This window comes from Hemitrygon akajei, chromosome 9 (genome assembly GCF_048418815.1).
Source record: "Hemitrygon akajei chromosome 9, sHemAka1.3, whole genome shotgun sequence".
In the NCBI taxonomy this organism is placed as follows: domain Eukaryota; kingdom Metazoa; phylum Chordata; class Chondrichthyes; order Myliobatiformes; family Dasyatidae; genus Hemitrygon; species Hemitrygon akajei.
This window is the reverse complement of record NC_133132.1, coordinates 169,259,537-169,283,913: the sequence shown is the minus strand read 5'-3', so window position 1 is coordinate 169,283,913 and position 24,377 is coordinate 169,259,537. Positions and strand designations below refer to the sequence as shown.

The window sequence follows — 24,377 nt, the reverse complement described above, 5'->3', positions numbered from 1 at the left end:
GAAAGGTTGAATAGGTTAGAACTTAGACAGAGACGTAACATAAAGATTTTTACTCCTCATGTATATGAAGGATGTAAGTAATAAAGTCAATTCAATTTAAGGGGAAAGTGAGGGGTAACTTCTTCACTGAAAAGGTTATGAGAGTGGGGAATGAGCTGCCAGCACAGGTGGTGCATGCATGCTCAATTTGAATGTTACAAGGATTACAGGAGTATGGAGTGCTATGGTCCAGGTGCAGGTTGATTGGACTAGGCAGTTTGGTTCGGCATGGACTAGCTGGCCAAAGGGCCTGTTTCTGTGCTGAACTTTTCTACGACTATGACTGAAAGTGTAGATAAGTACATAGATGAGAGAGGTTTGGAAGGCAATGGTCCTCGTGCAGGTAGATGGGATCAGGCTGGCACAATCTATGTGGGCTGTGCTGTAGTGCTGTATGACTCTATGATTCCAAATTAGATAAAAACTGAAATTTTAATACTTCATAACATATCCCTTTATATAAGTGTGATGGTAACTTGAATGTCAGTACTATTTTAGGAACTTTTTTTCTAGTCTGTTATATCTGTCACTATAGCAACTGTTTGCTGTTCAGTATTTATTTAAAATTCAAAATCATCATTTCCCTGAAGGTAATGAAGATCTTATACAATATTGCCCTCTGACACTGGATATTGAAGAAGATCCTTATTGACATTCTTGTTCTGACTCGTAGGATATGAACACTTTTAAGAATAAACAGGTTTCCTCAGTGAAAATTGTGTGAATGTTTTTCCCAAAATCAAGAATTACTTATTTTCAGAAGGAAGGAAAGATGAAATATCATCGCTTCTAATATAATTGTTGACTGAGGAGATGACAGGACTATAATGTCAGATAGCTGCCTTCCCTCTTTCTTCCCTGAAAATATCAATTCATATTAGTAGGAAACAGAGAATTGAAGGTCTTCTCAGCCTCTGAACACTCGTGCACTTACTAGTAGTAACTCATAGTGTATCACAGCAGGTAATTTTTCCTTCAAAAATGAGGAGCTCTTTGTGGTAGAGGGTTGACAGTCACAAAACAAAAAAAAGTCATCTTTTTCAAAGTAATAATTTATCTACAAAGTTTACACAGTTAAAGGTATTGGAATAAGTTTAGTTGATGTGACTTTCTATTATCTGAAAGTTCAAAGTCAATTTATTATTGAAGTAGGTATATGTCATCATGTACCAGTTTGAGATTCAATTTCTTGTAGGCATTTACAGGAAAATAAATGCTATAGAATTTATGAAAAATTATACTTAACAACAGGCAAACATCCAGTGTGCAAAATCATACAAATAATAAATAAAAAGGTTGATTAATAGTATTGAACTGTAGAGTCCTTGAAAGGGAGTCCATAGGTTGTGGAGTTAGTTCAAAGTTCAAATCAAATTTATTATCAAAGTACACATATGTCACCATATACAGTTGCAAGTAAAAATTTGGAGGAAATTCAGTACTGTTGCTACTCTCCCTAGGAATGTGTGTCCTGCAAAGATCACACCAAGAGCACAACGTGCAGTGCTGATGGAGGTGAAAAAGAACCCAAGGGCAACTTGGATTTTCAGAGGGCCTTTGACAAATTGTCACTCATGATGCTGATTAACAAGCTACGAGCCCATGGTATTACAGTAAAGGTTTTAGCATGGATAAAGCAGTTGGTGATTGGCATTGGGTAAAGAGTGGGAATAAAGGGAGCCTTCTCTGGTTGGCTGATGGTTATCTAGTGATGTACTGCAGGGGTCTATGTTGGGACCCGTTATTTTTACATTATATGTCAATGATTTGAGTAATGGAATTGATGGCTTTGTTGCAAAGTTTGCAGATGATGTGAAGATAGTTGGAGGGGCAGGTAATTTTGCGGAAGTAGTCTGCAGAAGGACTTCGACAGAAGAGGACAATTGGCAAAGAAGTGGCATATGCAATACAGTGTCAGGAAGTGCACTTTGGTAGAAGAAATGAAAGGGTTGCCTATTTTCTAAATGAAGAGAAAAATACAAAAAACTGAGGTGCAAAGGGACTTAAGATTCCATATGCAGGATTCTGTAAAGGTTAATTTGCAGGTTGAGTCTGTGGTGAGGAAGGTAAATATGATGTTAGGAGGATTAGAATAGAGAAGCGAGGATGTAATGTTGAGACCTTTTAGAGCACTGGTGAGGCCTTACTTGGAGTGTTGTGAGCAGTTTTGGCCCCTTATCTTAGAAGAAACTGGAGAACGTTCAAAGGAGTTTCACAAAAATGATTCCAGGATTGAATGCTTTGCTATATAAATAGTGTTTAATGGCTCTGGGCCTGTATTTGCTAGAATTCAGAAGAGTGAGTCATGATCTCATTGAAACATCAAATGGTGAAAGGCCTTGATAGAGTGGATGTGCAGCAGAAGTTCCCTATGGTGAGAGAGTCTAAGAAAAGAGGACACACCCTCAGAATAGAGGGGCATCCTTTTAGAACGGAGATGGGGAGGAATTTCTTTTACCAGAGAGTGATGAATCTGTAGAATTCCTTGCCACAGGTAGCTGTGAAGGTCGAGTCTTTATGTATATTTAAGGCAGAGGTTTATAGATTCTTGTTTGGTCAGGGCATGAAGGGATATGGGAGACGGCAGGAGATTGGGACTGAAAGGAAAATTAGAACAGCCGTGATGAAATGGTGGAGCAGAATCATTGGGCCAAATGGCCTAATTCTGCTCCTATATCTTGTGGTCTTATGATAACAGCAAAAAACTTGTAGAAATCTCTCGAACTTGCTCAGGTCTCTATTCATGTGTCCATTATAAGAAAAACACTAAACAAGAATGATGTTCATGGAAGGACACCATGGAGGAAACTACTATCTCCAAAAAAAATATTGCTGTATGACTCAAATTTCCAGAAGCCCCCTGGATGTTCCACAACGCCTCTGGGACGATGTTCTGTACACAGATGAGACAGAAGTTGAAATGCACACTGGTATGTTTGGAGGAAAGCACTGCTCACCAACACCAAGACCTCATCCCAGCTGTGAACCATGATGGAAGGAACATCATGGCTTGGGGCTGCTTTGCTGCCTCAGGGCCTGGACAGCTTACAATCATTAAGGGAACAATGAATTCAAAGTTGGATCAAGACATTTTACAGGAAAATGTCAGGGTAGTGATCCGACAGCTAAAGCTTAATAGAAGTTGGATGATGCAACAAAACAATGATCCAAAGCACAAGAGTGAATCAACAACAGAATGGTTTTAAAAAAATGAAAATTCATGTTTTGGAATGGCCAAGTCAGAGTCCAGACCTTAACCCAATTGAGATGCTGTGGCATGACCTGAAGAGGGCTGTTCATGCAAGGTATCCCAGAAATATTGCTGAACTGAAACAGTTTTGTATGGAGGAATGGTCTTAGATTCCTCTTTGCCATTGTGCAAGTCTGATCAGCTACAGGAAACGTTTGGTGGAGGTATTTACTGCTAAAGGAGGTTCTATCAGTTATTAAATACAAGGGGATCACATACTCTTTCTAGCCTGGACTGTGAATGATTATTAAGCAGTGTGTTCAATAAAGACATGAAAAGTACAATTGTTTATGTATTATTAGTTTAGGCAGATTGTGTTTGTCTATTATTGTGACTGAGATGAACATTAGACTACTTTTCATGAGTAATTAATGCAGAAAACCAGGTAATTGCAAATGGTTTACAAACTTTTTCTTACATCTGTGCAACCCCAAGATCAATTTTCTTGCAGGCATACTCACTAAATCCTTAATAGAATAATGATAAAATCAATGAAAAACCGCAACAACTTGGTATCCAACTGGAATGCAATAGGCAGCAAACTGTGAAGATAGAAAAAGAAAGGAAGAATAATAATAAATATCAAGAACATGCGATGAAGAGTCCTTGAAAGTGAGTCCATTGGTTTTTGGGAATATTTCAATGACGGGGCAAGTGACATTGAGTGAAGCTATCCCTTTTCATTCAAGAGCCTGGTGATTGAGGGGTAATAACTTCCTGAACCTTGTGCTGTGAGTCCTGAGGCTCCTGTACCACCTTTCTGATGCCAGCTGCAAGGAGGGAACATGTTCTGGGTGGTGAGTGTCCCTGATGATGGATGCTGCTTTTCAGGAACAGTGCTCCATGTAGATATGCTGAATGGTGAGGAGGACTTTACCTGTGATGGACTGGACCATGCCACTACTTTTTGTAGAGTTTTCCATTCAAGCACATTGGTATTTCCATACCAGGGTGAGATGCAGCCACTAACATGTTAATGTTTGTTAATGGTTTTTGATGTTGGTTAAATATCGTGGTGCTTGAACTAAGGAAACAATGGTGTATTTGGAATCTCGAGTTTGTTTCTATTCACATTTATTGAATGTATTTTAGGTACCCGACCGCCTCTAATCAAAAATCTACCCAAACCAATTGAAAGCTTAATGACCCGTTGTTGGTCTAAAGATCCTGCCCAGCGTCCATCAATGGAGGAGATAGTGAGGATAATGACCCATTTAATGAAGGTAGGTTGTCTCAGGTAACATGTTGAATAGAAGAGTTTCCAGTAACAAATGTTCAAATACAACTAATTCGGTCAGCCTACAAGGACTGTTACTTTGGAACAGGGTTAGCCTATGTTCTACGCTCACCTGAGAGCAAAGTATGAGTCCAGAATTCTAAAAATGTTATAAACTAAATTAGAACATAAGATATATGAGTAAAATTAGGCCATTTAGCCTATCAAGTCTGTTTCATCATGGCTGATCCATTTTCCCTCTCTGCCCTAATCTCCTGCCTTTTCCCCGTATCCTTTCATGCCCAGTCTAATCAGAAATCTGTCAACCTCCACCTTAAATACTCCTGGGCTTGGCCTCCTCAGCTGCCTGTGGCAATGAAACTTGAGCAATAGACACAAAATGTAGGAGGAACTCAGCGGGTCAGGCAGCATCTATGGAGGGGATTTAAACAGTGGGCATTTTGGGCCAAGACCTGAAATATCTGGTACTATTTCCACCAGTGCATTTGCATATGGTCACTTTCTGAGCATGTTCATCCTCACCCTCTGCTTTACTGATCATGTCGAGCCTGAAAAACATTGTAAAACAGGAGATTCTGCAGAAGCTGGAAATTTTGAGCAGAACACACAAAATGTTGGAGGAGCTCAGCAGGTCAGACATCATCTATAGAGAGGAATAAACAGTTGAAGTTTCAGCCAAGACCCTTCAGCAGGACTCATTTTGCTCTGCTTTTGTTTAGTATTTCCCAGGAGCTGATGAACCTCTTCAGTACCTGTGTCACTACTCCGATGTGAGCCAGAGCAACTCAGCTACAAGCACAGGTATGCAATGGCGGTTTTCTCCCCAAGACTGCATGGGTTTCCTCCCAGAGTCCAAAGACGTACCAATTAATAGGTAAATTGGTCATTGTAAATTGTCCCATGATTAGGCCAGGATAAAATTCGAGCTGATGGGCGGTACAGTTCGAAAGACCATGAGGGCTACTCCATATTGTATCGCAATAAATAAGTAAGTTTTCTGAAGAGGAACCAGAAGGTTTCTTTAATTAACATTCAGACTGCTTAGACAATGACAAGGAAGTATTAAGAGGACAATGCTACATTGAAGAAGTGTTGGATTTGACGGAAGCACACTGCTGTGCAATTATACACTATAGTTAGACTGTAACATATTGGAGCAGAATTTGGCCTTTAGGCCTCTCGCATCTACTCTGCCATTCAATCATTATCTCTCTCAACCCCCACCTTCTGCCTTCTCCCCATAACCTTTAATTTTTAGATTGGATTAATTGAAAGCATCATTGAAACTTCAGTTGATGAGCTATTTGAAAACTACATTAATGCATGTCATATTTAAATTAATTTTTTGTTATTCTTCCTTGATAAGCATGATAATAAATGGTTTTAATGATTACTTTGTGGTCGCATCAAAGGCCTCCTTAGAAACTACAGATAAATTACGTTATCTACTTTTAGGATCTTTTTTGGAAATTACCTCCACAAATACCAGTAACAAAAGTGATGCCAATGCAGAACCTAGTGACTTACATGCAAATACTACCAACGACACAATCAAGCGTTTAGAATCAAAGCTTAAACTCACATCCAAGCAATCGGTAAGTCAATTATCCGATGCATTTTATTTTAGATTTATTTTCCTTTAATTTCCCCCTCCCTCTACTGTTGCTACACTATTTCCTTTCACTGGTTCTGAGGAGGGCAAGTTAGACTCTTGATGTTGTGAATTAGAACAGTTCTATAATGTCTTCAGTCACTGTCAAACAGAGCGGTCATAGGATAGGTGGGGTTTTTGCAACACAACTGGAAAGGGCAGTAAAGAAGACACACTGCATACTTGGTAAGGGCATTCAGTAAAAACAAAGTTAAGAGATGATTTTGAAATGAAAACATTAGTTAAGCCATATTTGGAGTACCATAAACACAAATGATTCTCCAGGTACTAGAAATCCAGAGCAACACATACAAAATGCAGGAGAAACTGAGCAGGTCAGGCAGCTTGGAACTGTAAAATAGTCTCTGTTTTGGGCTGGGACCCTTCATTATGACTGGCAGGGGAGGGAGAAGAATGCAGAATAAAAAGGTGGGGAGGAGAGAAAGGAATACAAGCTGTCAGGTAATAGGTGAAACTTCCCTTTCACTTGGCCGCATCACTTGCTGATATGATGGGAACTAACCCACCCAAAATTTCACCATGGTTCTTTAAGCCAAGAACTTTAGTATGGATTTTAAAAAAAGCATTATGGGAATCATGTATAGGCCTTCAGATAGTAGCCAAGATGTAGGGTTGAGATTGCAAAGGGAGCTGGAAAAGGCATGTAATAAGTGTAATGACTCAATTGTACTGTGGGGCTTCACTGTGCAAGGGGATTAGGAAAATAAGGTTGAGGTCAGATCACAAGAGAGGGAATTTGTTGAATGTCTATGAGATGGTTTTTTTAGAGCAGCTTGTGCTTGAGTCTACTGAAGAAAAGGCTATCTTAGATTGGGTGTTGTGTAGTAACCCAGATATTATTAAGGGAGCTTAATGTAAAGGAATACTAAAGAGGCAGTGATCACAATATGATTGAATTCATACTGCAATTTGAGAGGGAGAAGCATACATCACGTGCAATGGATAAAGGGAATTACAGAGTCGTGAGAGAGGAGCTTGCCCAGGTGGATTGGAGGAGGATACTGGCAGGATGATGGTTGAAGTTTCTGGGAATAGTTCCCAAGGCACAGGATAGATATATCCCGCAGAAGAAGCTGTTCTCAAGTGGCAAAGGTAGGCAATCATGGCTGACAAGGGAAATTAAAAACTGCGTAATAGCCAAAAAAAGGTCATTTAAGGTAGCAAAATTGAGTGGAAATTGGATGATTGGGAAGCTTTTAAAATCCAACAAAAGGCAACTTAAAAAAGCTATAAGAAAGGAAAAGATGAAATTTGAGGGCAAACTAGCCAATAATATAAAGCAAGATACTAATTTTCAGTTATTTAAAGAGAAAAAAGGGAGGTCAGAGATGATATTGGACCACTGGAAAATGATGCTGAGGGACAAGGAAATGGCATCTGTCTTCACTGTATGCCAGACATCTATGAATGTCAAGGAGCAGGAGTGAGTGCTATTAGAAAGGAAAAACTGCTATGCAGACTCAAAGGTCTTAAGGTGGATAAGTCACCTGGACCAGGTGGACTACATCCCACAGCCCTGAGAGAGGATGCTGAAGAGATAGTGGATGCATTGGTCATGATCTTTCAAAAATCACTTGATTCAGGCATGGTCCTGGAGGACTGGGAGATTGCAAAAACTCCACTCCTTAAGAAGGGAGGAGGCTGAAAGAAAGGGAATGATAGGCCAGTTAACCTAACCTCAGTGGTTGAGAAAGTTTTGGAGTCTATTATTAAGGAAGAGGTTTGATAAATGATAATGATAAAATAAGTCAAAGTCAGCATGGTTTCTGTAAAGGGAAATCTTGCCTGACAAATCTGTTAGAGTTCTTTGAGGAAGTAACAAGCAGAGTGGACAAAAGAAAGGCAATGGATGTCATTTACTTGGATTTTCAGAAGGCATTTGATAAGGTACCACACATGAGGCTGCTTAGCAAGATAAAATCCTATGGCATTACAGGAAAGATACTGGCATGATAGAGGAATGGCTGACAGGCAGGACGCAGCGAGTGGGAATAAAAGTGGCCTTTTCTGGTCGTGTTCCTTAGGTGTCAGTATTGGGACTTTTCACATTTTTATCAGTGATTTAGATAATGGAATTGATAGTTTTGTGGCAACATTTGCAGATGATACGAAGATAGGTGGAGGGGTACGTAGTGCCGAGGAAGCAATGCGATTGCAGCTGGACTTGAACAAATTGGAAGAATAGGCAAAAAAATGGCAGATGGAATACAGTGTTGAGAAATGTATGATAATACATTTTGGTAAAAGGAACAATAGTGCAGACTGTAATCTAAATAGGGAGAAAGTCCAAACATCAGAGGTGCAAAGGGACTTAGGAGTCTTCGTGCAAGACTCCCTGAAGGTTAATTTACAGACTGAATCTGTGGTAAAGAAGGCAAATTCAATGTTGTCATTTATTTCAAGGGGAATAGAGATTAGAAGCAAGAAAATAGTGCTGAGCCTTTATAAGACACTAGTCAGGCCGCACTTGGAGTATTGTCAACAGTTTTGAGCCCCATATCTCAGAAAGGATGTTTTGTCAATGAAGAGAGTCCAGAGGATGTTCATGAGGATGATTCTGGGATTGAAGGAGTTAACATATGAGGAGTGTTTGGCAGCTTTGGGCCTGTACTCGCTGGAATTTAGAAGAATTTGGGGAGATCTCATTGAAACCTACCAAATGTTGAAAGGACAATGCAAAAATGTTGTAGGATGGATGCGAAGAGGAAATATCCTATGGTGAGGGTATCTAGAACTGGAGGGCACAGCCTTAGAATTGAGAGGCGACCATTTAGAACAGAGGTAAGGAGGAAATTCTTTTAGCCAAATAGTAGTGAATCTGTAGAATGCTCTGCCACAGTCTGCGGTGGAGGCCAAGTCTGTGGGTATATTTAAGGCGGAAGTTGATAGTGTCCTCATTGGTAAGTGCATCAAAGGAATGGTGAGAAGGCTGGTGTATAGGGTTGAGTGGGATCTGGGGTCAGCCATGATGGAATGACAGAGCAGACTCGATAGGCTGAATGGCCTAATTCTGCTCCTCTGTCTTATGGTATGCAATTAAACCAAAGCTGGAGACAGACTGATAGTTTCACAAATTAAGGAGGACGTTGTAAACACATGAGGCTCTGCAAATGCTGGAAAACCAGAGTAACACACACAAAATGCTGGAAATCCAGAGGAACACACACAAAATGCTGGAGGAACTCAGCAGGTCAGGCAGCATCTGTGGAAGTGAATAAACAGTCGATGTTTCAGGCTGAGAACTTCAGTTCTGATCATTACACCATAGCAAGGATGTTGAGTGTGAAAGAGGTTTATCAGGTTGCTGGATAGAATGGAGTGTGTTAGGAAAACAGGAAAGGTGGACAAACATAGTTGGAGTATGGGCCCAAACAAAGCTGCCAAAGTTGAAGATTCGGGGCTGAGGGATCACCTGAGAGAAGTGTATAAAACTAAGCATATCATAGATTGTGTAGATAGGCAGAATCTTTTTCCCGGAGTGGTGAATAGAACACTTAAGGGCACAGATTTAAGGTGAGAGAGGTGCTCAAGGCAGCATAAAACATAAAGAAGTATTGAGACAGATACATGAACCAGCAGGGATTAGAGGAACATGGACCATGTGCAGACGGGTGGGATTAGTTTGGATGTTCAGGTTGGCATGCTGGTTGCTGCCTGTATGGTGTCTGAAGGGCCTAAACCTGCACTATACTATTTATTTTCTGATCTATATATTATATAGAAGTCTCTTGTGTCTCAACATTATGTACTTCCTAAGAAAGTTGTATGTGTTTCATTTTGTATCCAGCCATTCTTTTACTGTACTTGCATTGCTTTTGAATGCCTCCAAACATTGGACTGTGACTGCCCGAACTTGCATAGAATCCCCATTGACAGCAGAGAAAGTTCACTTTACTCGAGGTTCAAATATAACTCACAATTGCAACATCCTCTTTGTACCAATTTGTCATTGGTTTATGGCAATTATTACTTTTCCTGTTCCAGCTCACCCTTTTTTAATAGTTTTGATATTTTTCCTCAAAGGTGTTCTTGTGAAGAGTGACATTTTGCTAAATTGTCTCCCACAAATGGCTATATTGTAATAAATTATAATCTTTTTATGCCAAGAGTTTGTATGCTCGGCATTTCAATAATTCATAAAATTAGACAAAGCAGAAATGTGTAAATTTAGCTCTGGTGCTGTTTTCTAAAACCTTAATTGTGCTGATTTCATTTGTGAAACTGTTCCATTAATAAACAAGTGCCTGGATTTTAATACTAAGCAGCCAAATTGAGAATGAAATGCTGGGAAAGATTAGAGGGACAAAACGTGAAACAGCCATAATTGCAAAGAAAAGATGCCTTGAGGAAAGCGTGAAAGAAGTTTAAATTATGTTGCTAGGGTGACAGTGAAATGGTTCATACATGTCCATATAAACAATAAGTCTGAATTTATTGCTGATACTCAAAAAGTGGTCTACATGATTCATGCAAGTGGAAGAAATCGTGATTGCAAATTCAAATTAATGTGCATCCATGTTTTAATTAAACATAGGAGATTCTGTAGATGCTGAAAATCCAGAGCAATGCACCCAAATGTTGGAGGAACTCAGCATGTCAGGCATCGTCTATGGAAGTGGATGGTCTTGACCCGAAACACTGACTCTATTCCTTTCCATCAATGCTATCAGACCTTCTGAGTTCCTCCAGAATTCTGTGTGTTTTTTTTAAAACCAATTGTCACTATTTCCTGGAAGTTGCTCAGTTATATTTGGAGTTGAAGCAAGCCACTGCAGATTTTTTTCCTTAATTGACAGAAGTTTTATTTTCCTTTCACCTCCCTGAAGACATAGTACGGCTTTAGCGTAAATAAGAAAGTTGGGGTTGTGTAGGATGTCCACATGCAGCACACTCAAAATAACTAGTGTTACGTAAAGATGTAATAATCTTGTTTTTTTTTCCAATTTGTGTTGAAAGAGTGAGGCCAAGGATCTAAATGTGGAGTAACAAAATTACCCAGGCTTTCACTGCTCATCATTGACTTAAGACAATGGGGAAAGTATTCATTAGTAAGATGTGTCAAAATATAAAATTGTGTTGAAGCAGATGTATTGATACATTTTGAAATGTGATCATCCTGCTCTTTATGTGTATATAAGCAGGTAAATCAAAAAAATTGTTAAATTTATATCAATCCATGAAAGCTGCTTATACAGAATGTTTTTTCAAAAGTTCAATTAGAAACACAATATAAGATTACACTAAGTATATAGCATGGAAACTGTATTTTTACCCCAATGAATTCATACTGGTATTTGTGCTCACCTTGTGTTCCTTTCCACATGACAATAAATCACTGCAAATCCTCTAGACTCCTCTCCCTCATACCCCTGTCCACTTTCCTCTTAATTAAATGTATTTGGATCAGACTGATTCTTGAGAATTTCTCAAACTTTCCATTTCTCAGATTTAAATAAACTGCTGGATTCCTTTTCTCATTTCTCCTTCTGGAAATAAATACGAAGAGTGTAGCGGATATAATTAAGCATAGGGAATAGGACTCAACACAATAATATTTGTGTGCGTGAAAGAGAGACTGCAATAGAGAGAGGTACTTTCCTTTTATGAGAAAAAGAAACTGCAGTTTAAGCAACACCAGTAGTGTTGGAAAAATACAAAATAGGGCTAGAAACGTATATATTGTTAGCAATGGCTTCAGAATTTATCAGTTTCAAAACAATTTTCTAATTTCCAAGAGCCAGCCCCAGTTGTCATAGACCAGTGAAGGGTGATACACATATAAATATACTTACCAAGATATTCATATTTCCTAAGGATTTGAAATAGGTCAAGAATGAAGGATCATCTTTATTCACCATATATATACATGTATGAGAAATGTCCTGTTGTATGATGGTCAAGACATGACATTCAACAAACTTAACAACATTCACCAATTATAAAGATTTATATAAAAAATAAAGTTGGAGGTTAAAGTAGATAAGGAATAAAATGTACATAAGTATATATATATAGACCAGCATGTATTTGCAATGTAAACAGTATTATAAAAAGTGGCTTAGTGTTTACAGTGCAGTGATGGGGTAATAAATAGAGGGGAGGAGGTGCTAACTAGAATGGTTGATCAGGTTCAAGCAATACACACAAAATGCTGGAGGAACTCAGCAGGCCAGGCAGCATTAGGTTGATCAGATTAACTATCTGGAGGAAGAGACTATTAAGATGGCATGAAGTTTTTGTTTTGATAGGCCTGTAGTGCTTTCCAGAAGAGAGCTTTTGGAAAAGGCAGTTTGCCGGGTAGGTAGTGTATGCAGTGATTTTTTTCTGCCCACTTTTTTTTGTCTTGGGCACATACAGATCCTGTTTTGATGGTAGACCTTTTCTGCTGACCTGGCAGTTTGCTGTAGCTCTCTCGTGAGAGGATGTAGCGTCAAACCAGATAGTAATTGTTGATGTGAGAATGCTCTCTGTGACGCTCCCTTAATGACTCAGCAAGTCACTGTCAGCTCTCCTATCAATCCTATGCCCTAACCTATTTGTCTCTAAGTTGTTTTCTCACATATGTTAATAAATACCTCCTGATTCCCACACCAGCCACCTACACTGGGTTCATTATAGTAGCCAATCAACCTAACAGCCAAAATAGCTTTGGGATGTGGGAGGAAACTGAAGCATTTGGGAGAAACCCACACAGTCACAGAGAAGACTTAGAAATCATTATCAAGCTTGAGCTAGATGCTAGAGCTGTGAGATAGCTGCAACATTATTTTAAAAAGTGATTTAAAGTTTTTACAGTGCCGTAACAGGGATAATAGATAAAGGAGGGTAGGAGTTGCAAACTTGAATGGTTGATAGTAACATAACTCAGCGCCCCCCATCAAAAACACTGATTCACAATTAACATGCAAGCAGGTATGTGCTAACCATAAAATTATTACTGTTATTTTGCTCACTGTTTGCCTGATCAAAAAGCAAAACTGTTAATAGTAGAAACACATACTGTGGTTTTGCACCCTGCTGTAATGTAGCTGTTCTAACAGGGAGACTCTGCAAGATTAAATCTGCCGCTGTCTCGAGGGAGCAGTGTGGAGAGCCTCTCTGGAGGACGGACACAATCAGCTGCCGCTACTCTGGAAGGCAAGAGACTAAGTGCTGACCTCAGCAATTATTCAGAATTGGAGGCCAGAATCATGAATGCGACAACAGGTAAAAATCTTCTAGTAAAGGGTTGGTGATACATAACATAATAATAACCTTATAACAATTAGAACTTCCATCTGATTGGGGGGAAAGAAGCATTTTATTTTTGGTTTCTAAAGCTAACTGTTTTCATGTCAAACTGTCAGGTTAAAACCAATTAATACTGTGTGTGCTAGTTTTTAGTTGGCAATCCTTTATACCTTTCTGTAACAATGTACATTACTGATGTTTACTAATGTCACATAGAGTTCATAGAGTTTACAAATATTATTGACTGCAGCTAAATGGTGTCTCCAAAACTAGCCAATGGTGGATTCCTACAGTTGTGACAAAACATCTCCAGTCAATCTTCTTCCATTGTAACTGTTTAATTCCCCAACCATATCAATAATATCAAAAGTTAAATGTTACACTGTGCTGCACAGTATCGTTTAAACCATACTGTTTGAATTCAGTATTTTAGAAGTATGTATATGTGATGAAGCTCTGCCTTGTGATTTTCAAAAGTTTATTTTGTCAACCACAAAGTTGGCTGTTTTGTGCTTTAAATGTGCTTTCCCTGTGCAACATGTCTGGGTCAAGTGAAACATATTTTGCTTTTGCATGGTGCCCTTCTGTTGTGCATGAACTAGACCCATGTAAAATCTGTTTTGTGAGGAGAATGGCACTCTTCTAAGTTGTAACGTGCTTCGTAACTGTTTTAGCTATTTGTTGCATGCGTACCTGTATGTGTGTATTTTGCAGCCCGTCCAAAACCAAAACGAGGCCACCGTAAAACTGCTTCATTTGGTAACATACTGGATGTTCCGCAGATCGTCGTATCAGGTACCAGTTCAAACTACTGGTCTGGCTAGCTGCTGGCTTACTGCTGACAAATATGGTGTACTGCTTGCTCCAAGCTACAGAGATTGCTGCAGAATCTAAACTTTGCTGTGAAACTTTCCACTGCTAAACAATGGAAAATGGGTAGTCATCATCTTATTCAGCAAAATAGACTGAATTATACCAGTGTCAGATGACACTAAGATAGGTGTTAAAGTCAATATATTATCAACGTACGTAAGTGTCACCATATGCTACCTTTAGACTCATTTTCTTGCAGGCATTACAGGAAAAATACAGAAATACAAATAGAATTTAAGAAAAAGTAAACATGAGTTGTAGAGTCTTTGAAAATGAGTCTGTAGGTTGAGGAATTAACTCAACATATCCCATATTTCATCCCAATATATCGATGTAGTTATAAAGAAGGCAAGACAGTGGCTATACTTTATTAGGAGTTTGAAGAGATTTGGCATGTCAACAAATACACTCAAAAACTTCTATAGTTGTACTGTGGAGAGTATTCTGACAGGCTGCATCACTGTCTGATATGGAGGGGCTACTGCACAGGACCGAAAGAAGCTGCAAATCTAGTAAATCTAGTCAGCTCCATCGTGGCTACTAGTCTACAAAGTACCCAGGACATCTTTAGGGAGTGGTGTCTCAGAAAGGCAGTGTCCATTATTAAAGACCTCCAGCACCCTGGGCACGCCCTTTTCTCACTGTTACCATCAGGTAGGAAGTACAGAAGCCTGAAGGCACACATCAGTGTTTCAGGAACAGCTTCTTTCCCTCTGCCATCCGATTCCTAAATAGACATTGAACCCTTGGACACTATCTCACTTTTTTTAAAAAATATACTGTTTTTGTACGTTTTTTAAAATCCATTCAATATATGTAATTGGTTTACTTATTATTATTTTATTTTATTTTATTATTTTTTTCTGTTCACTAGATTATGTATTGAATTGAACTGCTGCTGCTAAGTTAACAAAATTCACGTCACATGCTGGGGATAATAAACCTAATTCTGATTCTGATCATTTTTCATTCATCCAAATTTGCTCTTCTCCCTGTGTAATTAGAATCACTGGCATATGTCATGAAATTTGTTGTTTTGCAGCAGCAGTACAGTGCAATACATAATCTAAAAAACTACAAACTATAACAAGATATATGTGTATGTGTGTGTTATGTATAGTATGTAGTACAAAAAGAGGACAAAAAAGGAAAAAGAATAATGCAGTAATGTACATGGGTTCATTGTCTGTTCAGAAATCTGATGGAGGTGGAGAAGCTGTATCTCATCTTCGATGGTAGCAATGAGAGGAGGGCATGTCCTGGGTGAAGGGTATCCTTAATGATGGTTGCCACCTTTCTGAGGCTTCGCCTTTTGAAGATGTCCTTGGTGCTGGCGAGGCTGTGTTTGCAACTTTCTGCAACTTTTTGGACCCTATGCAGTGGCCCCTCCACCAGATGGTGATACAACCAGTTGGTATTTGCAAGTGTCTTTGGTGACATACCAGATCTCCTCAAACTCCTAATAAAAGATAGCTGCTGTCCTTTGAAATATACCCTTTGAAACTGATGAAAAGGTAACATAGCATGACTACAAGAGTAATTTCCATGTAACAACTGCTAGACAAAGTAAGGCATCGAGTATTAAAGGGAAACCTACACAGAAATTGGTGGAAGTATCGAAGGTCAGATAGAATGAAATGATGTAATGTCATGTGTATTGAAAGAGAGATGGAAATAATGAGTTAAGTCACGTTGGCTGCTGCTGGCAGTTCCGAAGGGAATCGTAAGTGTTAAGCCATTTACACTGAATAATTAAGTTCTGGCTTTACAGATGCCCACTTTTAATACAAGACTTAATGACCAGTGCTGACTCATGGGGAATAAATGCTTCGATTTGACCCCAGGATCTGAGAGCCCAGTGGTCTGGATGCAGATCGATGGGACTGGGGGTGGACTAGATGGGCCATACGGCCTGTTTGTTTGCTGTAGTGTGCTATGACCCTATGGCTCTAATGATTTGGAGAATGATTCTCAGTCTGAAATGGTGAATTTAAGTTTTTAAAAATTATTTTAAGTTCAAGGATTAATGTTATTTCAATTTTAAATTTTTTTAATGTTTAAAATACTTAGCATAGTTATCTGACCTTGATTATTTACAGAGATCAGTTATTTAAAGGCTATTCAATTTCTGGATAATTTAGTCAGGAGCCTGACAGTACCATTGTTTCTCGCCTATTTCCACCTTCCACCAGGCAACCAGCTATGCTTTCTATTGGGACATGTTAGTGTGTTCCCTGGTTCCCACTGAAGCCCCACTGGGCACGCCCAGAAGCTCAATGAGATTCCACCTCTGCATCTACACCAAGTAAAGATGGTTTCTCTGGGTCATGATGTGACTTTGTTTCCCCCATTGAATTACTTTTTTAACAACAAAAATATTTAAATGTATTTATATATATTAGTGCTTCTCATAGCAGAGCATAAATAGATGGGCTAATACAAGTAAAATGCTGGCGGAACTCAGCAGGTCAGGCAGCATCTATGGAAATGAGTAAACGGTCGACCTTTCGGGCCAAGACCCTTCATCAGAACTAAGAAGAAAGATGGAAGATGTCAGAATAAAAAGGTTGTGGGAGGGGAAAGAGGCTAGTTTCCAGTGAACAAATCTCCCCCCTCCCTTCCTCAATTGCTCACTGACCTTTCACTTCTTCCTACCTACTTATTACTTACCCCTGGTCATCTTCCCTTTCTCCTATTGTTTAGTCTCTCCTGTCAGATTCATTCTTCTGCAGCCTTGACCTTTCCCACACAGCTGAATTCACCCATCACCTTCCAGCTAGCATCCTTCCCCTACCCCCTCCTTTATAACCTGGCATCTTAGCCCTTCCTTCTCAGTCCTGAAGAAGGGTCTTGGCCCAAAATATCAACTGTTTATTCATTTCCATAGATGCTGCTTGACCTGCTGAGTTTTGTTTGTTGCTCTGGATTTCCAAGATTTGCAGAATCTCTCGTGTTTGTGATTAACAAACAAAACGAATGTCCATGTCCAAGGTAGGCTTGAAAAATAGCAACAAAGAGAGGTTGCAGCTTGAGCCCCCACAAGTCACGCATCATGTTGACTTGTAAATACATCACTGATCATTAATCACTGCTGTAACTAAAGCTAGGAACTACTACCTTTTCGGGATCACTTAGAAACGGCACCAAATGTTGGTCTTCCCAGTGAAGTTCAAATTAAATCTATATAAGATTCGAAGTAACTAATGAGTGACATAGTAGCGTACAACGCTTTACGGTACAGGCAATATAGGTTCAATTCTAGCCACTGCTTGTTAGGAGTTTGTACATGCTCCCCATGACCATGTGGGTTTCCTCCAGGTACAGTTTTTTCCCACAGTCCAAAGACATACTGGTTAGTAGGTTAATTGGTCATTGTAAATTGCCCCACAATTCGGCTAGAATTAAATTGCGATTGCTGGGCGGTATGGCTGGAAGGGCCTATTCTGCAGTGTATCCCATTAAATGTTCTGTTTTATGTATAAATAACATGAATATTTAATCTGTGATTCTGTTGCATTGCTGTACTGGAGCAAAGGGTATTTTCCTAAACCTTAACTATGCTCTTTAATGTTGATTATTGAGCTTTTGACTGCTGTGCTTGCTTTTGCACTAACCACATTATTTGTGTGTGTGTGTGTGTGTGTATTTTTAATGCACTTGCATGAATTTTGTGTTTATTGTCTTACTGTAAATTATGTTCTTTGTGCATAGAAACCAAGATGTGCTTTCAAGGATGACAAATTGTTCAGCTGTCTTGAATACTGTAATAGCATTCTACATTTATTAAAAGAATTTTTTTTCGCTTTTTAACAAATTTTGCAAGATATGCACAACAAGCACATGAATGTTTTCAGAACCTATGTTTAAAGTTTTTTAATGATAAGGAAATGTTGAAGAACTTGGTATTTTGAAACACCTGACTAGTTAGTCTGAGACAATTGTGCAATGCTGACTTTAAGGGCACAGAATTATTTTGGATGTGATTGTTTGATTTTATGGTCTTAATGGTTTGATATCTGTCTAGGCAATTTCCTTAGAATGAAAATTCTTTATTTCTATGTTTTAAAACTTATTTTTGAGTTGACCATGGATTTAAAAAAAAATTATTTTCCATAGAATTATCTTCTTAATGCAATTATAATTATCTTCTTAATGCATTCTGTTTGAGAAAGTTATTAATATGTGTACATATCTACAGTTTTTCTTTCCAATTTTCCAAAAAAATAATAACTATTGTGTTGAAAGTAGTTAATTTAAATATGCTTTGTATTATCCTTTCAAAATACGCTGCTTTCCTGACTCCCATACAGTGGCATGCAGTGTATAATTGAGCAGCTTGGAATTATAAAAATAATCTTGAAGAACTGGAAAGGTTAAGCTGTGTAATAAGAGGCAAGTAAAAATACATTTAATGATTTGAATGGCAGTGAAAAATGAGGTCCCTGAAGAATATTTAAGAGACAAGCCCTACTATTGAAAACTGATTTTTAATCCAGTTAGATTAATCATTCTAAGCTAGAAGGGGTGTAAAAAACTGTGAATCATAGAATTATAGAATTGTACAGCCTTTTTGTGCAACCCTTCCATAATGCCTATCTATACAAATCCTTTTTGCCCACAGTAGGTCCATATCTCTCTGCGCCTTTCTGATCCAAGTACTTGTCTAAACATGTTTTAAACACTGTAATCGTATCTTCCTCTAGCAGCTCACTCTAGATATTTACCACTCTATATGGGAAGCTTACCCCTCAGTTCTTCTCTAAATTTTTGCCCTCTCACTTTGAGCCATTTCCCTCGAGTTCTACACTTCCTTATATATTTTGACAATCATTCTGAGTGTCTGTCCTATCTGTGTGCCCCATAATTTGCTAAACCTTTATAAAGTCACCCCTCAGCCTCAGTGAGAATAAAGCAGCTTATAACTATAGTGCCCCCCCCCCCACCAATTCAGGCAACATCCTAGTGAATCTCTTCTATACTCTCCCGATTGCTACCACATTCATCCTGCAATGTGAAATTCAGAACTGTACACAATACTCTAGATATAGTCGAAACCATGCTTTGTACAGCTGCAAAATTTAAAAAACAGAAAATTTTAAATCACTGAAGAGAATAATTAAAGCAATCATAGGTGCATTAGTAGAATAAAGTTCAAAGTATATTGATTATCAAAGTATGTATACAGTATAAACCTTGAGATTCATCTTCTTGCATTCAGCCACAAAACAAAGAAACACAATAGAACCTGTTTAAAGAAAACCCCCCACACAGCAAACACCAATCAGACACCCAATGTGTGGGGGGAGTAAAAGAACAAATTGTGCAAACAGTAAAAAGTAAACAAGTAACGAACACAGAACATTAAATATCAAACACAGAGTCTCCGAAAGCGAGTCCACAGCCACGGAGCCAGTCCAGGAATCCAATGGTTGCAGTGCACAGCTGCCAAAGCGCTTCAGTCAGTCGCGTAAGTAGTAAAGAACAACACATGGACCATGAACTGCAGAGTCCCTGAAATTGAGTCCAAAACCGCAGAGTGCGTTCAGCCCGTCCAGCAGCCCCATGGCTGCTTCCAAACCTTGCAGCATGGAACCCAAGACATCGGCACCTTCTGCTGGTCAAACGCAGGCAGACAACTCTGAACACCTGTTCATTTTCCACTCTCATCTGCAATTTTAATCCTGATTGATGCTTTAATCAGCGCAAAGTAATGGAGCCGACCACAGGTTTGCGTTCCGCCATCAGGAATCGATGACCGTCCCTGTACTCTCTGCTCTCATCTTTGACAAATTCCATGGGAGATTGCAAAGTGCCAGATCATTTAGTTGGCTAAAAATACATCCTTAAAATGGAAATTACAGGCTGCAATTGATCGCAGTTCAGAAGAAATATATTTAGAAGAATTCTACAGAAGCAAGGATGGCAAATTAAAGTAATTAATTGTGATATCTAATGTAGATCATAGCTCGCCCTCACAGCTCTTGATAATTGGCAGAGCCTCTACTTCCTTAGGAGTCTGCGGAGATTTGGCATGTCATCAAAAACTTTGACGAACTTCTATAATGTGTAGGTGGAGAGTGGGTTGACTGGCTGCATCATGGCCTGGTATGGGAATACCAGTGTCTTTGAACAGAAAATCCCACAAAAGAGAGTGAATTCAGCCCACGATATCACAAGTAAAGCCCTCCCAGCCATTGAGCACATCTATATGAAATGATGCATTGGGAAAGCAGCATCCATCATCAGAGATCCTCACCACCCAGGCCATGTTCTTTTTCTCACTGCTGCCATCAGGTAGAATCAGGTTTAATATCACTGGCCTATGTTATGAAATTTATTAATTTTATGGCAGCAGTACAATGAAATCTAATGCCCTTCCCTTGGACAACATTGATGGCGTGGAGAGGGGAGACTTGCAGCTTGGGCAACTGCCGGTCTTCCATTAAAATAAAACAAACCTTGCCCAGGCTTGTGCCCTGGAAACTTTCCAAGACGCAAATCCATGGTCTATCGAGACTAACGGAGGCCTACACACACACACACAATGAAATACATGATAAACAAATATAGAGAAAGAAGCTGAGTTATATTAAGTATATATAAATGTCTATTAAATAGTTAAGTTAAAATAATTAGTACAAAAATAACAAATAAAAAAGTAGTGTTCATGGGTTCAATGCCTATTTAGGAATCGTATGGCAGAGGGGAAGAAGCTGTTCCTGAATAGCAGAGTATGTGCCTTCAGCTTTCTGTACCTCCTTCCCAATGGTAACAATGAGAAGAGGGCTTGTCCTGGGTGGTGGGGGTCATTAATAATGGATGCGGCCTTACTAAGATAGATACTTTATTGATCCCAAAGGAAATTACAGTGTCACAGTAGCATTACAAGTGCACAGATACACAGTGGCATGCAAAGGTTCGGACACCCCTGGTCAAAATTTCTGTTACTGTGAATAGTTAAGTGAGTAGAAGATGAACTGATCTCCAAAAGTCATAAGGTTAAAGATGAAACATTCTTTTCAACATTTTGAGAAGATTAGTGTTTTATTTTTGTTTTGTACAATTTTAGAGTGGGGAAAAAAAGGAAAGGAGCACCATCCAAAAGTTAGGGCACCCCAAGAGATTTGAGCTGTCAGATAACTTTTACCAAGATCTCAGGCCTTAATTAGCTTGTTAGGGCTATGGCATGTTCACAATCATCATTAGGAAAGGCCAGGTGATGCAAATTTCAAAGCTTTATAAATACTCTGACTCCACAAACCTTGTCCCAACAATCAGCAGCCATGGGCTCCTCTAAGCAGCTGCCTAGCACTCTGAAAATTAAAATAAATGATGCCCACAAAGCAGGAGAAGGCTATAAGAAGATAGCAAAGTGTTTTCAGCTAGCCGTTTCCTCAGTTCGTAATCTAATTAAGAAATGGCAGTTGACAGGTGGAGGTCAAGTTGAGTTCTGGAAGACCAAGAAAACTTTCCAAGAGAACGCTTGTAGGATTGCTAGAAAGGAAAATCAAAACCCCCATTTGACTGCAAAAGACCTTCAGGAAGATTTAGCAGACTCTGGAGTGATGGTGCACTGTTCTACTGTGCAGCGACACCTGCACAAATATAACCTTCATGAAAAAAAAACAGACCATGGGCACAGTAAAAATAGTCCAAAGATGTTAAAAGACTATAAGTTCGAAAGAAACCACCACACAGTTTCCACAAGTCCTCAGGGTCCCAATAGACTCGTCATCCCACACAGGCAGCGGACTCCGAGTCCATCGAACCTCCGACCCAGCCTCACTGAGCACCATTAAAAAAAGACATTCAGGAGCTCACCTGCACAGTCAATATTCAAGTCATTTTAGTAGAATAGAATTAGCATCTTGCCCTTCATCATGTGGTTTAGAAAATATATGTATGGATGCGCTGTCCCAGGTACAAGCCAAAAGTATTAAATTCACAGGATGCATTGAAGTGCCTGACTTATAATGAGATATTGCACATACTCAAGTTTTAGTGAATATGCTTAATATCTTACAAGAATATATAGAAAGATACGTCTGCTCTGTGAGATCAGATTCTAAATTGAAGAAGGCCAGTTTTGATGGTATTAGAAAGGATCTGGCAAGTGTGGATAGCAACAAGCTGTTTTCTGGTAAAGTGTACGAACTAAGTGAGAGGCCTTCAAAAGTGAGATTTTGAGAGTACAGTGCTTGTATGTGCCTGTCAGAATGCAATATAAAGATAACAGGTTTAAGGAACCTTGGTTTTTGAGAAATATAGAGGCCCCAATTTAAAAAAATAATAGGAGTTGCATAGTAGGTAAAGGCAGGTAGGAACAAATGGGGTGACTATGGAGTATAAGAATACAGGAGAACACATAAAGAAATCAAGAAGGCTAAAAGAAGGCATGAGGTTGCTTTCACAAGGTGAAGGAGAATCCTAAGGGATTCTTCAGATGTATTAAGAGCAAAAAGATTACAAGGGACAAATTTGGTCCATTGGAGGATCAGAATCCTAATCTATCCATGTGTGGAGCCAAGAGAGATGGGGGAGATGTTAAATTGATTTTTTGCCTCTGTATTTACTCAGGAGATGGACAGAGAGTCTATAGAAGTGAGGCAAAGCAGCAGCAAGGTCATGGACCTTATAGAGATTACACAGGAGGAGGGATTTTCTGTCTTGTAGCAAATTAGGGTGCATAATTCCCAGGACCTGACAAGGTGTTCCCTCGGACCCTGTGGAAGGCAAGTGCAGAAATTACAGGTGCCCTAGCAGAGATATTTAAGTCATCCTTATCAACAGATGAGGTACCAAAGGACTGGAGGATAGCTAATGTTGTTCTGCTTTTTAACAGAGCTCTAACAATAAACTATGAATCAATAGGCAAGTGAGCCTAACATCAGTAGTGGGAAAGTTAATCAAGATGTTCTAAGGAACCAGATATGTGAGTATTTGGATTGGTTAGGAATAGTCAACATGGATTTGTGTTTGGTAGGTCATGTCTAATCAATTTAATAGTTTTTCAAGAAAGTTACCAGGAATGTTGATGAAGGCAAGGCAGTGGATATTGTCTTTCATAGACTTTTAGTAAGGCATTTGACAAGGTCCCACATGGGAGTTTGGTCAGTTAGATTCAGTTACTTGGCATTCAAGATGAGGTAGTAAACTGGATTTGACATTGGCTTTGTGGGAGAAGGCAGAGTGTGGTAGTAGATGGTTGCCTCTTTCTGGAGGCTTGTGACTAGTGGCGTGCTGCAGGGATCGGTTCTGGGTCCGTTGTTTGTCATCTTGTATACCAGTGATCTGGATAATAATGTGGTTAACTGGATCAGCAAATTTACAGATGACACCAAGATTGGGGGTATAAGGGACAGCAAGGAAGCAAGAGCTTGCAGAGCAGCTAGAGAAATGGGCTTAAAAATGTCAGATGAAATTTAATCCAGACAAGTGTGAAGTGTTGCACTTCGGTAGGACCAACTAAGGTAGATCTTACACAATGAACAGCAGAGCACTGAGGAGTGCAGTAGAACAAAGAGATCTGGGAATAGAGATCCATAATTCATTGAAGTTGGCTGCACAGGTAGATCGGGTTGTAGAAAAAGTTTATAGCTGATTGGCCTTCATAAATCAACGTATTCTACAGGAGTTGGGCGTTATGTTGACGATGTGTAAGACATTGATGAGTCTTATTTTGAATATTCTGTGCCATTTTGATCATCGACCTACAGAAAAGATGTTTGAAAGAGTATAGAGAAAATTTACAAGGATGTTGCTGGGACTGGAAGATCTGAGTTATAAGAAAAGATTGAATAGATTAGGACTTTATTCCTTAGAACGCAGAAGATTGTGTGGTGATTTGATAGAGGTATACAGAAAGGGTAATTGCAAGCAGGCTTTTTTGACTGAGGTTGGCTGGTTGCTCATGTTAGGAATAATTCATCACTGAAAATAGCTCTAGCCTTGTTAGGCAAGGGCAACAGGAATGTGGAATAAGGGTGTGTTCAGATGTAGATCAGCCAATCCCCAGAGAGGCAGGAGTACAATTTGGTTACATATGCCTTGAGGCTATTAAACTGCCCAAACAACTG

The 24,377-nt window shown here is 39.2% G+C and overlaps 1 protein-coding gene across 5 annotated transcripts in view; it reads left to right on the top strand.

Moving 5' to 3' along the window:
* The window catches only part of map3k7 (mitogen-activated protein kinase kinase kinase 7), a 148,532-nt gene that overhangs the window by 88,560 nt on the left and 35,595 nt on the right, over positions 1 to 24,377 (top strand). For 3 of the 5 annotated variants that reach the window (XM_073057479.1, XM_073057478.1, XM_073057480.1), the window contains exons 8-12: positions 4,382 to 4,512; positions 5,246 to 5,327; positions 5,982 to 6,121; positions 13,239 to 13,404; positions 14,143 to 14,223. In XM_073057479.1, coding sequence (XP_072913580.1) covers positions 4,382 to 4,512; positions 5,246 to 5,327; positions 5,982 to 6,121; positions 13,239 to 13,404; positions 14,143 to 14,223 — 600 coding nt within the window. The remainder of the gene's footprint in view (positions 1 to 4,381; positions 4,513 to 5,245; positions 5,328 to 5,981; positions 6,122 to 13,238; positions 13,405 to 14,142; positions 14,224 to 24,377) is intronic. The other 2 variants (XM_073057481.1, XM_073057482.1) reach the window with 1 other exon arrangement.